The sequence below is a fragment of the Neovison vison genome, chromosome 5, assembly GCF_020171115.1.
Source record: "Neovison vison isolate M4711 chromosome 5, ASM_NN_V1, whole genome shotgun sequence".
NCBI lineage: Eukaryota > Metazoa > Chordata > Mammalia > Carnivora > Mustelidae > Neogale > Neogale vison.
The window spans coordinates 158,377,836-158,392,525 of NC_058095.1; the positions used below are offsets into that span (position 1 = coordinate 158,377,836).

Genomic DNA, 14,690 nt, shown 5'->3' on the forward strand with positions numbered 1-14,690 from the left:
TAATGTCAGAATTAGCATGGAGTCGAGCCAGCTTTAAGTACTGCTCACTTTCCCTCCAAGTCTAGAGAGTAGGTGTAAAAGTTTATGGAGCAAACACAAGACAGTCTAGACTATTAAAAAAAAAAAAGTGTTAATACTACCTTGGATTTAGAGTACTTTCTCTTTGAATATTAATTCTCTCTTTGTCTTCATTCATTCCAGTTAGGTTGAGGAAAGAAGTATATTCTTTACAACAGAGTTAACTCTTCAGGTCTCTTCTGTCATATTATATATAACTCAGTGAAAGAAAGATTTATTGAGCTCTTACCTTCCTGGACTATTGGAAATAATGAGCTCAGTGACACAGCCTAAGCGTCGGTTTATAGTCTTCCAGTCTAACCAGACCATAGCCTACAGGTATTTACAATCTTTACTAAGGTTTAACTACGATCTTGGGGTTTGCCTTTGTAAAGCGTAGCTCTCCAGGGGCACCTGGGTGGCTCCGTGGGTTAGGGCCTCTGCCCTCGGCTCAGGTCATGATCCCAGAGTCCTGGGATCGAGCCCCGCATCGGGCTCTCTGCTCAGCAGGGAGCCTGCTTCCCTCTCTCTCTCTGCCTGCCTCTCTGCCTACTTGTGATCTCTGTCAAAAAAAATAAATAAAATCTTAAAAAAAAAAAAAAGGATAACTCTCCAGAATGCAGGGCAGGCACTCCTTAGTTCTTGAAGAAACTTCAGCAATTCCTCTGGATTTTTCTAGGATAAAGTATACCCTCCTCTCCGACCACCCAACCCCCTTACACAATCAGGGTGATTTTATTCTGCTGGATTTTTCTATAGAATTTAATGCAGCTGGCAAAATACTCCATTTTGCTTACCTGAGAGCAGGCATTCTTTAATTCATTTAATGTTAACTACTGTATTTAATGTTTTAACACTTTACAGTTCCTTAGACCTTTCGGAGCTTTATGGCACTGAATTCCTGATTTGCATACCACAGACCAGCTCTGTAAAAACTGAAGTGGAACTTCTGTGTACCACTCCTGCCGATGGGCAAGAAAAGCATATCCTTCTTTAGGGCTTTGTCATGTTTGTTACCTATGCACTTGTCTACTAAAAAGGTACAATCACCTAGTTCTCAGCATAGACACCTCTGTTCTTTATCCCAGAAACCTCTTCTCATGTCAATCTCAAGTAAGCTGTGCAAAAGTAAGTGCTAAGCTGCATTTATTCTTAGAAATTATGAAGACGATAAAAAATAAAACAGGGATGGTTGAATGGCTCCGTCAGTTAAGTGTCTGCTTTCAGTTTGCGTCATGATCCCGGGGTCCTGCGACTGGGTCCTGCATCAGATTCCTTGCTCAGCAAGGAGGCTGCTTCTCCCTCTGCCTGTTGCTCTCCCTTCTTGTGCCTGCTATTTCTCTGACAAATAAATGGGTGAAATCTAAGAAAAAAATAAAAAATATATATAAAAATAAAATAATGAACACCAGAGAAACCCCATCACTAACAGTAATATAGACACTGTAAGAGAATACACCAAAAGATTGTTTAGCTTTTAAAGACCAATTATATCTACGAATGCTGCATTCTTTATACTATTTGGACATTGTGAACTAGGCACAATTTATGTATCGGGGAAAAAGTCCCAATAATATGTGTATAAAATAGCAACAAAAAAGCAAGAATTGCTCATAATGGTTAAAAATTCTCCCTCTGAATATCTTGGTTCAACACAACTAATTAAAAAGTGCTCTGTGGATACAAAGATCAATAAAAACCATTCCCTGACATGGAGTATTTAACATGTGATATGGCACAAATATGGCAATAATATACTAAGAAGGCAGAGTGTGATTAACAACAAAGGAAGTAAGATACTATATGTATTCCAAGAAGGGATACTTGGTTGTGGTAACTCAAAAAAAGCTGTAAAGAGGAAAAGAATTTAAGGGTCTTAACGGATGAGGAAGATTTGGTGACAAGGACTAACAGGAAAGTTTCAGGAAGAGGACACAGAAACACTTTGGTCCAATCCTTGGACAGTCCAGGTTAACCGGAGTCACTGTGCTGTACGCGTTCAGAGTATGCGGAAATGTGCTAAAAAGTTGGTAGTGCCTGTTGTGTACAGCCTTGAACTCAAGACTTTGGCCTTAATAGCCACTTTTAGAGATCCATCAACAGCTTTTGATTGAGGGTATCAACTAGTTTGTTGAAGCAAGACCACCACAAAAGAGGAAGATCAGTTAGGTTACTGTAATTATGCAGATGAGAATCGATAAAGGCCTACATAAGAGTGATTACAGTGTGAACAGAAGAGGGGATAAAATCAGACTTTGAGACTGAAAACACAGTGTTTGACAACTAAAAGGAGGCAAATGGTTTTGGAAGGGGGTAGAAAAGCTAATGGTGAGGGAGAAAGGATTTCAAGGTATCCCCACAGGTAAAGTTTGTCTAGGACAAGATTCTGGACACTACTGACGTTTTTGGATCCGGTACTTCTTTACGTCTGGCGGTCCTGTGCATTGTAACCGTGAGCAGCATCCCTTTCCTCCTCCTGTCAGATGCTAGGAGCACTGCTACCCCATTGTGCTGACCAAGTTTCCAGAGACTGTCAAATGTCCCTCAGGGGGCAAAATCACTAGTTGGGAACTATTGGTCTAGGTAATGGTTGCGCCATTAATCAGCGGTGCCTACCAGAAGAGGTGCCAGGACAACTCTTTGACCATAATCTCAAACTCAAAGGGGCTGCACATTTTCCCTGCAAGATGTGGAAATCTGTGAAAAGCAGCTGGGACCTTTTCACAAATGTTTATTTCAGCCTTACCCAGCTCACTCATATCTCTCTAGGAGTTCTATGTTCCCCATCCCTGACTAGGTACACAGGTCTCAAATGACAAGTCCTTTCATCAATCAGGAAGTTTCCTACAGGCCCCTCAGGGAAAATAATCAACTTTAAACCTCTTTAAAGTTGATTTAAAATAACTTTAAAAATAACTATTTAAAATAATCAACTTTAAACCTCTACGTTATCTCTATATTTAACTTAGTATCTTTGGTCATCTATATCATGCCTATACTTTAATTTGCAAACTGGACTATAATAACTATATAACCTGGTTAATAATCTTTTAAATCTATTTTTTCATTGTACTTCTGTATTACAGTCTGCTCTATAGGAAGTTTTCCTTTCCACTTTCCCATTAGTTTTACTTCTGATTTACGGTATTAATATTTCCCAATTGATTTATACTAGTTTATACACCATTATTCTATTTGTCAGCTCTGGATGTTTTTAACATGTTTATATTTTGACAACAGTACGGTTTTAAAGTTCTGAATGCTAATCAATGATTAAACATATACTATTTTTAAAATGCTAGGCCTCATTTGAGAAATTTAGTTAAAAAGTAACTATTATACTCTAAGTGATACAGAAAATTTGATTTCATAGTTTCATTTTATAATATAAAACAATTTAGGCATTGTTATCTAGGCTTCTGTTCTTTATGCACTACTTAGAAAAAATTAACAAATAATTAAAATCCATTGACTCTATCAGAGAAGGAAGAATGAGGGACCTCAAAAACCTGCATGGCTTGGGCCACCCTGAGGTTCTCTGTAGGGCCTAATAATAGAGCAGTAGAGAAGCCAAGAAAAGAAGTTAGTATCTTACTATAGAAAACTACCCTTTCCTACAAACATACAGATCAGCCCCATCACATTCTGTTTCCTTTGTAGGAAATACAGACACTATGCTTTTGATATGTAACTCAACACCACCAAAGTCCAGTCCAAGTATTAACTGAACTTTCCAGGCCAAAATTAGGTACCTTAACTCCACCTAGATACAGCACAGATGTTAATCCCACTATTTAGGCCTTGTTTCATTCTCCCCTTAATCAGAGAGAGAGGTCTAGATATCAAGTTCCTCCATTACATTTAAGCTGTTAAGTATTTATTTATTTCCACAAACCTAATCAGGCTTTGCCTATAACAGGCCTTCAAGAAACATTTCTTGAATGAAGTTACTTCATTCCAAAAACAACGTTCAGAGTCCCCAAATTTGAAAATGTATCTTCCTTCCTATCCCTTGAGATTAAAAGATTAGGTGAATGAATGCATACATTCATTTACCATAATAAATGGTTGTTTTCCTTTTTTAAAGACACTACTCTGCAAAATTAGAGTACTTTCTCAGTTGCATAGCAAATAAGACAAAAGTTCCATTGTAACAAAATTCAAATGTTTAATTTTTTTCAAAACTTAACTATATTAATGAAAATAAATTATATTTAGACCACTTCAATATTTGTACATCATCTTTATACAACTATAACAGTGCTTTCAAAAGACATTTTATAAAGGACATTAATTTCACAATTAAAATGTGTTTTAAAAATGGGGGAAACCTTAAAGAACATTAACTTCATCTGAAATATCTCATAATGTTGAGAGGTATGCTGTTCTTTATCAAATGAACTGTATTTGTATTAAAAATAATGTAGTTTGTAGCTAGATACAATTATCTCTTGTCCATTTCAGTGATTTCCTGGATCCAAAACAAAATCTGTGTATTTATTTCTTTGAAAACATCATTTGTTGATCGTCCTTTCACTGCCATGGAATGATTTGCCTTCTCAATCCAGTGGATTTTATTGGGAGCTTGCATTTTCTGTGCCACTTTCTCCAACAAGTTCTAAAGGAAAAAAAGAAAAGGATGCTAGACTAATGCTTTTTCAGGGTTTAATAAAGACCCTCTCTCTCCCTGCACCACCTATACTGGCATCCATTCACTAAATATTCATTAATATCTACTCTACAGACAACTTTCAAGGCAATGGACTATGCAAAGAAATGTCCACAGAAGTGGCAGTCCACATCTCTCAAATACAGCAATATCATAGAATAGACCAAGCATCCATTAGACCATCTATAGTAACATGTTTAAGTTACTCTGTCTCAAGTCAATTTTATAACAAACTGAAGAATCCGCTTAAATGTTGAAATGATAAACCAAATGTACAGCGTAGTATAAATCCCCAAATCACAAGATTCAGATATTAATCTTTTTATTCCCAAATAAGAGTCAATCCGTTTAGCAACTCTTTCCAGGGAGATGAATTCTGTCAGTATGCTTGTATTTTTCAGTTTTCTGAAGTAACAGGTAACTAAGTCACAAAACTAGCATTAGTCCAATCAGCACCTTTTAAAGAGATTGAAAGTTGCAGATAATATCTTGTTCCCAAGACAGTGTCTTTCATTCACTCTCTCATTTATGCAAACATCAAGTTATAATTCACCTTTTCACACATTTCATCCGCTGAGCCTGACACAAACAATACAGGATCTTTTATACGATAGAGATCTTCATCTCTAAGTTTATGTTGCTGCTTTGGATGGTGCAGTGGGTAAGAAATACAAATGAGACCTCGAACAAAATCATCAGCATCATCTGGCTCAATATGGCATATTACAGAAGCAGCTGCTCTTGAGCCCATTGAACGACCTAAAAATCAATTAAAATTAAGTTCAGTTTGAAATACAAACATTCATATATAGAAGTGGTGTTAATATGGCAAGTAAGATTTCATTTACTGTTCATCCATCATATCTCTATCATTTAACTCCAAAAGGTGGCAATTAACAAGTTTTAATATCCACAATGGACATCTGTAACTTCATGAAATGCTAAAACTTGATCCCAAGTCAGAAAAAGGTTTTCTGAAGAATACTTGAGGTAAGGATCAAAGAATCATTTGAGAGACAGTGACTCAGGGATATAAATAAAAGGAACGATCTTTGGGTTCCAAAATGTATGTATGAGGTTTAAATTTGCTTTAAATATATAAAGTGCCTTAATGTCATAAAAGAAAGTGAATTCGCAAAACAAAAAAAATCCTTAAATTAGCTTCCTACCACCAATTAATTTTAATTATTGATCACCTATTCCTATATTAATATAAGTAGATTTAAAAGCAAGTATTGCAACTTACCACCAAGGAAAACACCTGCCAGTTTGTATTCTCCTGAGGTCTTTAGGTAATTCTAGAAAAATCAACCAAAAAATTATCAGTTCTTCTCCTATGAAATACTCCACTGGAAAAACCAACATATATTTCTCATCATTAGTGAAATGTATAAAACTGTTTGCAAAGACAACCATAAAATCTCAAGGGATTCTTCTTGAGAGAGGTAACCAGTTCTTTGCTCTTCTGATCATACTATCACTATCAAATCATAGCTGGGTAAATACAGGCAAATAAATGAGAAAAAAAAATCACTTTGCCTGTCTCAAAAAAAGTATTAAATTATTTTTAAAGAATTACATTAAAAACAAAGCCAGTAAAATCTTCCAACTAAAACAGAATAGTACTAAAATCTAATTTAAAGCCCTGAAAAACTTAGCAAGTTTTAAATAATCTGGATTTAAAAAATTTTAAATTTGTGTTATCCAGGGATTTTACAGCTTCAAAATGCTATATTTATACATTCATAGTATAGTAGGCAAATATCCAGAACTGTATTCTGAAGTTAAATAATTCCACTAAGAAAATTACATCATAAATAATTTCCTTGGTAGTACTATGAAAGAACATTTATTATGGGAGCACTCATCTCCATGGAAACTGAGAGCAAAAAAGAAAAATCTGACTACTATACAGCTGTCATGTACTATTGAGTTTCTAAGAATATTCATTAAAAGCTTTTTAAATAAATCAAACAACTGCCAATAGAATTTGTCTTAAATGTATTAAGAATTTCAAAACAAAATTCTGTTATAAGTAAATATAAAGAAATTTTCTTACCAAAACTGATTTATATGCCTTAATTCTATGTACAATATTAAGGCCTTTACAGGTAAATCTCAGGCAAAAAAACCCATGAGATGCAAGATGGGATGCCAGTGACATCAAATGAGGAAGGTTCATATCTCCTGACGCTCCATGTGTAAGAATTATTCCATATGTTAAGCTCTTGTTAGGTACCAAACAAACAGCATCTAGTAATTTATTTCCAAAAGGTATTTTTAATTTAACCTGGAATTCAAGAGAATAAAGGGATCAAAAATTACTTCCTTGCCTATTCAGACAACTAAATAACTATGTTTGTTCTGTGAGAACCATGACTCACATGGCCACTAAATAAAAAGCAATATTAACAATAGCTAGTTTTAAGTATTTATTTATTGTGTGTCAGGTACTATTTTAAGTGCTTTATATGTATTAACTTATTTAACCTTCCTAATAATTCTATGAAGTACTATCATCACCTCCTTATTACAGATGAGAAAACAGAGCCACAGCAGGTTAAGTAACTTTGTGCCCAAAGTTATACAGCCACTAGCTAGGATTCAAACTTAGGCAGTTTGCTCTAAAAATCCTTCCTTTTAACCACTAATGCTATACTGTCTCTCACTGTACAAGCTGAAAACAAGAAAATTACTCTGGAGCCACATGACTTTAAAAAAAAAAAAGAAAAAGGAACCCTGAAGATGCAGAACATACGAAAATATGTATTACCTCTGTATGACTCATTTTCACTGTTGAATAACAAACTTAAAGTGCATTACATCTGAGAAGCAAAGGACATCTCCCTGAAAAGAAGATTCTGTTGTGAAAGGTGGGTTGCAGACATGGATATGACATATAGAACTATGAATGAACACATTCAGTAGCTGAAATAAACACATTTAGAACTACTTCTCTAAGAACTGGTGCCTTTACAGGTGCATTATTTCATTAATTATTTTCAAGCTTTCTAAAACCACGGTACTCAGAATTGGGTTACAGGGCCAGTTGTGGGGATGGCAGATGTTACATAAGAAAAGCCAATAGGCTACCTTGACATGGAAACCTTAAGAAAATTCATATCGGAGTAAAATGTTGTATCTTGGCATATATTATGCATATCTTTTTTCCTAAGCATCTTTATTCTCAACCAACTACAATTTAATTTCACATTATCTTTCTATTAACCCATTTCTTTCATCATTATCTTTCCAACATTCTCTCTCCAACTCCTCTTACCCCACAACAGAAGTATATATCCACATTCTCTGTTAGGTGCCTTTGCAGAGCCTCCCAGTAGACAGAGTGTACATACATTTCTACCCCACTGATTTGGGACTTGACTCTGTGACACTGCTTTAAATAATGGAATAAATGTAAAAGTTTCGATGTGTCACTTCTGAGCAGAAAACATGTCAAATTTCAAGAAGCCTCCCTTGAAGTCCCACCTTCAGCCATCAGAAAAGCATGTTCCAGGTATTTTTGCTTTTTTAGTCTGGGTCCCAGATCGAAGATACATGCTGCAGATACGAACCCAGAACTAAAGACTGGAGTCCAGCCTAATCCAGCCAAGATTTAAGCCACTGAAGAACCAAGAGCATGAAATGTAAGCCACTGAGATTTTGGTATTGTTATGCAGCATTCTTTCCTGTTTTGAGAAATCTTTTATTGTTCAGGATCTTACCAACATCAAGATCTCCATTATTCATCTATTTTTACCTCTTAACATTTACTTATTCATTCATTGGGTAACAATAAGAGGGTTCAAAGTTCAAAGATGCCAAAAATATACAGTGAAAAGCCTCCCTCACTCCATTTTTGACTCATTACCCAGATCCCTTCTCCAAAGTCAGCTAGTATTACCTGCTTCTTACATGTACTTCCAGATATTTTATACATATATACACACATACCCCTCCTTTTTTCAAAATAAACTCATGTTTTTCTGAATCCCCTACCACTTAAAATACATTTTGTGCTTACTTTTTTTTTTATATACAATGAGTTTCTTTCATGGTATTTTACGGCTGCAGAATATTCCAAGGAAGGGTCTTACATAATTTATTTCACCACCCATTATCTATTAATGAACACTGAGATTATTTCCAATATTTTGCTAAACTATTGCAATGAATGGCATGTACTTACATTATTTTCTTATGGGTAGACAAACCCATATAATAAATTCATGGGAGAGGAATTGCTGTATCAAATGATGTATTCATTTGAAATTCTGTTTTTTAAGGAATACATTTAATTTTTGAATAGGCAATATATTTGCATATGGTACAAAATTTTAAAAGAACAAAAATGCAAATAGGTAAGTCTCCTCACATCCTTCTCCCCCAGCCGCCTAGTTCCTTTCCTTTCCCAGAAGCAACCACTGTGACCAACTTACCGTCCTTCCATACATGTGTATGTGTGTGCAGAAAAATTCTTATTTGAACACGAGGGGAATGAGTCTAGCTACAACAACTCTGAGATTTGAGCGGGAGGAGGAGGATACAGTACCTCAGCCTTCAGTGTCCCTGCTTTCATAAATGCAGCCCCATCATTAAGTGTGCCTGGGGTCCCCTGGTTCAAAGATCCTGTTCTATGTTCTCAAGAGAACAGCCTCCTGCCTTCTAATGGGAGAAAGGCGGTCACCAAAAGCGTGAAATGGGGGAGATGGAGATATCCCACTGCCTGTGGAACAGATTTCACCGAAGTTAGCTTTACTTAAGCCCTCCAGCTCCACCCCCAACACCATCCGCTTCACGGCCAGTCCCCAAGGTGACCGGTGCCGCCCGGGTCGGTGTGGTTCGGAGAGACTCGGTCAACAGTCCTTCTTGCTGCAGGTTCAGAATTAAGCTAAAGCTCTGCGGAGAGCACTTGCTTTCCAGGCCCCAATACGTTACTCCCGCTGTTTCCTTTCCCGTTCTCCCCATCACCCGGATTCGCGTCGCTTAAAAATCCTCTTGACTGTAAGCTGGGGGAGACTTCCGGAGGGAGTAGGATCCGATACACGTATTCAACCCACGATCTTGGCCCAGAATGCTCTACTTCTCGGAAACCTGGGTTTGCGGTGGGGGGGGAGGGTGTCCAGAAAAACCTCTACTCCCAGCTTTCCCGAGGAACATCTGTTCTCCGTGGCGGGCGCACGTGTTCGCTCCTCACTACCGCTCCCAGCAGGACCGCACCGCAACCCGGTCTCGACCCAGAGTCCGGCTCTGCAAACCGGGAGCCGCGGACACACCGCGCCGACGGGCCGCTAGCCCCTTCCCTTGGCCGCGTCCCCGCCTCGCGAGGCTTCCAGAGGGACCCGCACGACGACTCGTCGAGCCCAGCGTGCCAGGAGCGATCGCAGCTCACGCTGCAGGACCGACGTGCCACAGCACCGCACCTTCCACCAGAAACCGGCGTGGGCACCCCCGGTCCGACCCACAGCCGCACGCTGCACGTCGTGGGCAAACAAAAGCGCTGAGAGTTCAAGTCTCCCGGGGGCTGAGAACCCGGCCGGGTCCGCGACAGGCACCGAGCGAGCGGTCGCAGGGCAGAGATTCGGAGCGGAGTCCCCCAGAGTTCGCGACTCGAAGGCACCCCGCATTCGCTCAACTGGCGCGCCTGCGCGGGGCTGGGTGGCCGTCCCCAGGGCTCCGCGCGACCCCTCACGGCTCCCGCAGTTCGCCTCTCCCCGCCCGCCGCGCCCCCTCACTCCCGCCTCCCCATCCGCCGGGCGGGCCCGCGGGCACCGAGCTCACACCGACCGCCTCACGGAGGCGACCCACACCCCCCGAGGGGCGACGGCCGCGAGCTCGGAATGTGTCAGATGGGGCCCCCAGGCGCGCCAGCACCCTCCCCCGCATGCCGCCCCCACCTGGCGGCGGCATCCACCACCGCTGACGCTCTTACCCGGGAAGGGAAGGTGGCCGAGAGCGCCTAAGCGTCCTCACTCTCCTCACGGAACAAACTACCGCGCTCGAAGGGGCCGCCTCGCCGCACCCGCCAGCCCGTTCCGCCTCGGCGCACGCGCGCGCAGGCCCCGCCCCCGGGCGCGCGGGCCGGCGCGCGGGGCACGCTGGGAGCGGGAGTTTTCCTCTTATTTCCTTGGGGAACCGGGCGGAAGGTGTTCACCAGCCGCCGGGGGGCTCCTGAGCAAACTCCGGTGGCTGCCTCACCCCCGGGTCACTCAAGCTGGACCCTTCCCCGTCCCAGCAGCTTCGTTCCAGCCGTTGCGCAGGTCCATTCATGTGAGGTCATCTCTGATTATTCTTTTTTTCACACTCACAGTCTGTCCATCTTGCAGCTTGCAAATACAAAGTCCCGCCGCCTCTCCTGCTTCTACCAGGCTGGTTGGAGAGCCCCAGTCAGCGCTGCCTGAACTGCTGAAATAAGTCGCCTAAACGCTCTCTTGTTCCCGCCTGGGCCTCCGCTGTTGGCTGCTCGGTCAGCCCAGCAACCAGCTGGACCTGGCTGAACCGGGAACGCCTCCTGTCGAAGCCTTGCGGAGGCTCCCCACGTCTCCTAACCAAAGCCGAAGCCCTTGCAGGGACCACCCAGGCTTTACACTGTTCATTCTTTTGTTTTTGTTTCAAGTTTTTATTTACGTTCCAGTAATACTCGTCTCAGGAGTAGAATTAAGTAATTGGACACTTGTGCACAAAGACCAGTGATCATCTCAAGTGCCCTCCTGAATGCCCGGGGACACACTGAACCACCCACCTCCCCCCCCCCCCAGCAATCCTCAGCGCTCTAGTTAAGGATCTGTTTTATTATTTGTTTTTATTATTTGCCTCCCTCTTTTTCTGTCCGTACATTTGTCTGTTTTGTTTCTTAAATTCCACATATGATTTCACTCATGTCTCTGACTGACTTACTTCCCTTACCGTAATAGTCTCTAGTTCCATCCATGTCACCGCAGTTGGTAAGAGTTTATTCTTTTGTAGGGCTGGGGAATATTCCATTGTATATATACACCATATCTTCTTTTCTTTTAAGATTTTACTTATTTGACAGGGATCACAAGTAGGCAGAGAGGTAGGTAGAGAGGAGGAAGCAGGCTCCCTGCTGAGCAGAGAGCCCGATGCAGGGCTCGACCCCAGGACCCTGGGATCATGACCTGAGCCAAAGGCAGAGGCTTTAACCCACTGGGCCACCCAAGCGACCCAATACACCACATCTTATTTATCCGTTCATCAGTCGATGGACATTTGGGATCTTTCTATAATCTGGCTATTGTTGGTAATGCTGCTATAAACATTGGGGTGCATGTATCCCTTTGAATCAGTATTTTTGTATCCTTTGGATAAATACCTAGTAGTGCAATTGCTGAATTAGGGTAGTGCTATTTGAACTTTTTTTTTTTTTTTTTTTAAAGATTTACCCATTCATTTGACAGACAGAAGTCACAAGCAGGCAGAGAGGCAGGCAGAGAGAGAGGAGGAAGCAGGCTCCCCTGCTGAGCAGAGAGCCCGATGCGGGGCTCGATCCTAGGACCCCGGGATCACGACCTGAGCCGAAGGCAGAGGCCCCAACCCACTGAGCCACCCAGGCGCCCCCTATTTGAACTTTTTGAAGAAGTTCCAGGCAGTGGCTGCACCAGCCTTCATTCCTACCAATACTGTAAGAGGGTTCCCCTTTCCCTGCCTCCTTGCGGGAAACATCTGTTGTTTCCTGAGTTGTTAATTTTAGCCATTCTAACAGGTGTGGGGTGAATCTCATTTTAGTTTTGTATTTCCCTGATGAATGATGATGGTGAGCATCTCTTTAATGTGTCTGTTAGCCATCTGGATGTCTTATTTGGAAAAATGTCTATTCCTGTCTCTAACGGTTTCTTGACTGTATTATTTGGTTTTTTTGGGTGTTGACTTTATTAAGTTATTTATAGATTTTTGGATATTAACCCTTTATCAGATATGTCATTTGCAAATATCTTCTCCCATCTTAAAGGTTACCTTTCAGTTTTGTTAATTGTTTCCTTCACTGTGCAGAAGATTTATCTTGATGAAGTCCCAGGAGTTCATTTTTCCTTTTGTTTCCCTTGCTTCCAAAGACCTAATAAGAAACTGCAATAGCCAATGTCAAAGAGGTTGCTGTCTGTATTCTCCTCTAGGATTGCGATGGTTTCCGTCTCACATTTAGGTCGTTCATCCATTTTGAGTTTCTTGTAAGAAAATGGTCCAGTTTCATTCTTCTGAATTTGCTGTCCTCTTTCCCCAACACCATTTGTTGAAGGGGATGTCCTTTTTTCCTTTGATATTCTTTCTTGCTTTGTCAAAGATTAGTTGACCATATAGTTATGGGTCCATTTCTGGGTTTTCTGTTCCTGTTCCATTGATCTATCTTTCTGTTTTTGTGCCAGTACAATACTGTCTTGATCGCTACAGCTTTGTGATATACCTAGAAGTTCAGGGATTGTGATGACCTCAGCTTTTTTTTTTTTTCTTTTTCAAGATTGCTTTGGCTATTTGGGGTCTTTGGTGGTTCCATTAAAATTTTAGGATTCCAGCTCTGTGAAAAATGCTGGTGGTGTTTTGATAGGCATCATATTAAATGTGTAGATTGCTTTGAGTAGTATAGACATTTTAATAATATTTGTTCTTCTAATCCATGAGCATGGACTGTCTTTTCATTTCTAGATATCAACTTCAATTTCTTTCATAAGTGTTCTATAGTTTTCAGAGTACAGATCTGTTAGCTCTTTGGTTAGGTTTATTCCTAGGTAATTTATGCATTTTGGTGCAGTTGTAAATGGGATCGGATTTCTCTTTCTGCTATTTCATTATTGGTGTGTAGAAATGCAACAGATTTTTGTATGTTGATTTTATATCCTGCAACTTCACTGAATTTGTGTATCGGTTCGAGCAATTTTTTTGATGGAGCCTTTCAGGTTATCTACATAGTGTGTCATGTCATCTGCAAATAGTAACAGTTTACTTCTTCCTTGTTGATTTAGATGCCTTTTATGTCATTCTGTTGTCTGAGTGCTGAGACTAAGAGTTCTAGTACTGTGTTAAATAACAGTGGTGGGATGGACATCTCTGTCTTGTTCCTGACTGTGGGGGAACAGTTCTCAGCTTTTCCCCATTTAGGATGATATTAGCGTGGGTTTTTCATATAAGACCTTTATGATGTTGAGTTAAGTTCCCTTTATCCCTACTTTGTTGAGGGTTTTTGCCAAGAATGGATGCTGTACTTTGTCAAATTTTTTTTCTACATCTATTGAGAACATATGGTTCATATCCTTTCTTTTATTAATGTGGTGTATAAGTTGATAGATTTACAAATATTGAGCCACCTTGGAGCCCAGAAATAAATCTCACTTGACTGTGGTGAATGATTCTTTTAATGTACTATTAGATTCAATTTGCTAGTATTTTGCTGAGAATTTTTGCATCCATGTTCATGAGGGATATTGACCTATAATTCTCTTTTTTTAGTGGAGTCTGTCTGGTTTTGGAATCAAGGTGATGCTAGCCTCATAGAATGAGTTTGGAATTTTTCCTTCCATTTCTATTTTTTGGAATAAATTGAGAAAAAGAGATATTAACTCTTCTTTAAATATTTGGTAGAATTCCTCTGAGAAGTCATCTGGCCCTGGATTTTTATTTGTTGGGTGATTTTTTATTACTGATTCAATTACTTTGCTGGTTATCAATCTGTTCAAGTTTTCTATGTCTTCCTGTTTCAATTTTGGTAGTTTATGTGTTTCTAGGAATTTATCCATTTCTTCCAGATTGCCCACTTTGTTGGCATATAATTTTTCATGTATTTCTTTTGTTTGTTTGTTTGTATGGTGTTGGTTGTGATCTCTCCTTTTTCATTCATTATTTTATTTTTTAGTCCTTTCTCTTTCCTTTTTGATAAAGCTGGCTAGTTTTATTAAATCTTTCAAAGAACCAGCTTCTGGTTTCATTCATCTGTTCTGGATTTGTTATTTCTATA

General features: G+C 40.0%; 2 protein-coding genes across 11 annotated transcripts in view; one reads left to right on the plus strand and one right to left on the minus strand.

Moving 5' to 3' along the window:
- The window catches only part of BIVM (basic, immunoglobulin-like variable motif containing), a 119,552-nt gene that overhangs the window by 41,302 nt on the left and 63,560 nt on the right, over nucleotides 1–14,690 (plus strand). The gene's annotated exons all lie outside the window — the stretch shown is intronic.
- TEX30 (testis expressed 30) lies at nucleotides 4,201–10,749 on the minus strand. 2 transcript variants are annotated; one of them, XM_044250076.1, is made up of 6 exons: nucleotides 10,659–10,749; nucleotides 7,500–7,573; nucleotides 6,786–7,016; nucleotides 5,973–6,024; nucleotides 5,280–5,485; nucleotides 4,201–4,675 (listed from the first exon to the last, which is right to left on the minus strand). In XM_044250076.1, the coding sequence occupies exons 2-6, from the start codon at nucleotides 7,512–7,514 to the stop codon at nucleotides 4,502–4,504; spliced, it is 678 nt and encodes a 225-aa protein (XP_044106011.1). In that variant the 5' UTR covers nucleotides 7,515–7,573; nucleotides 10,659–10,749; the 3' UTR covers nucleotides 4,201–4,501. The 2 variants fall into 2 exon arrangements, with proteins under 2 accessions (XP_044106011.1, XP_044106012.1); XM_044250077.1 differs by lacking the exon at nucleotides 7,500–7,573.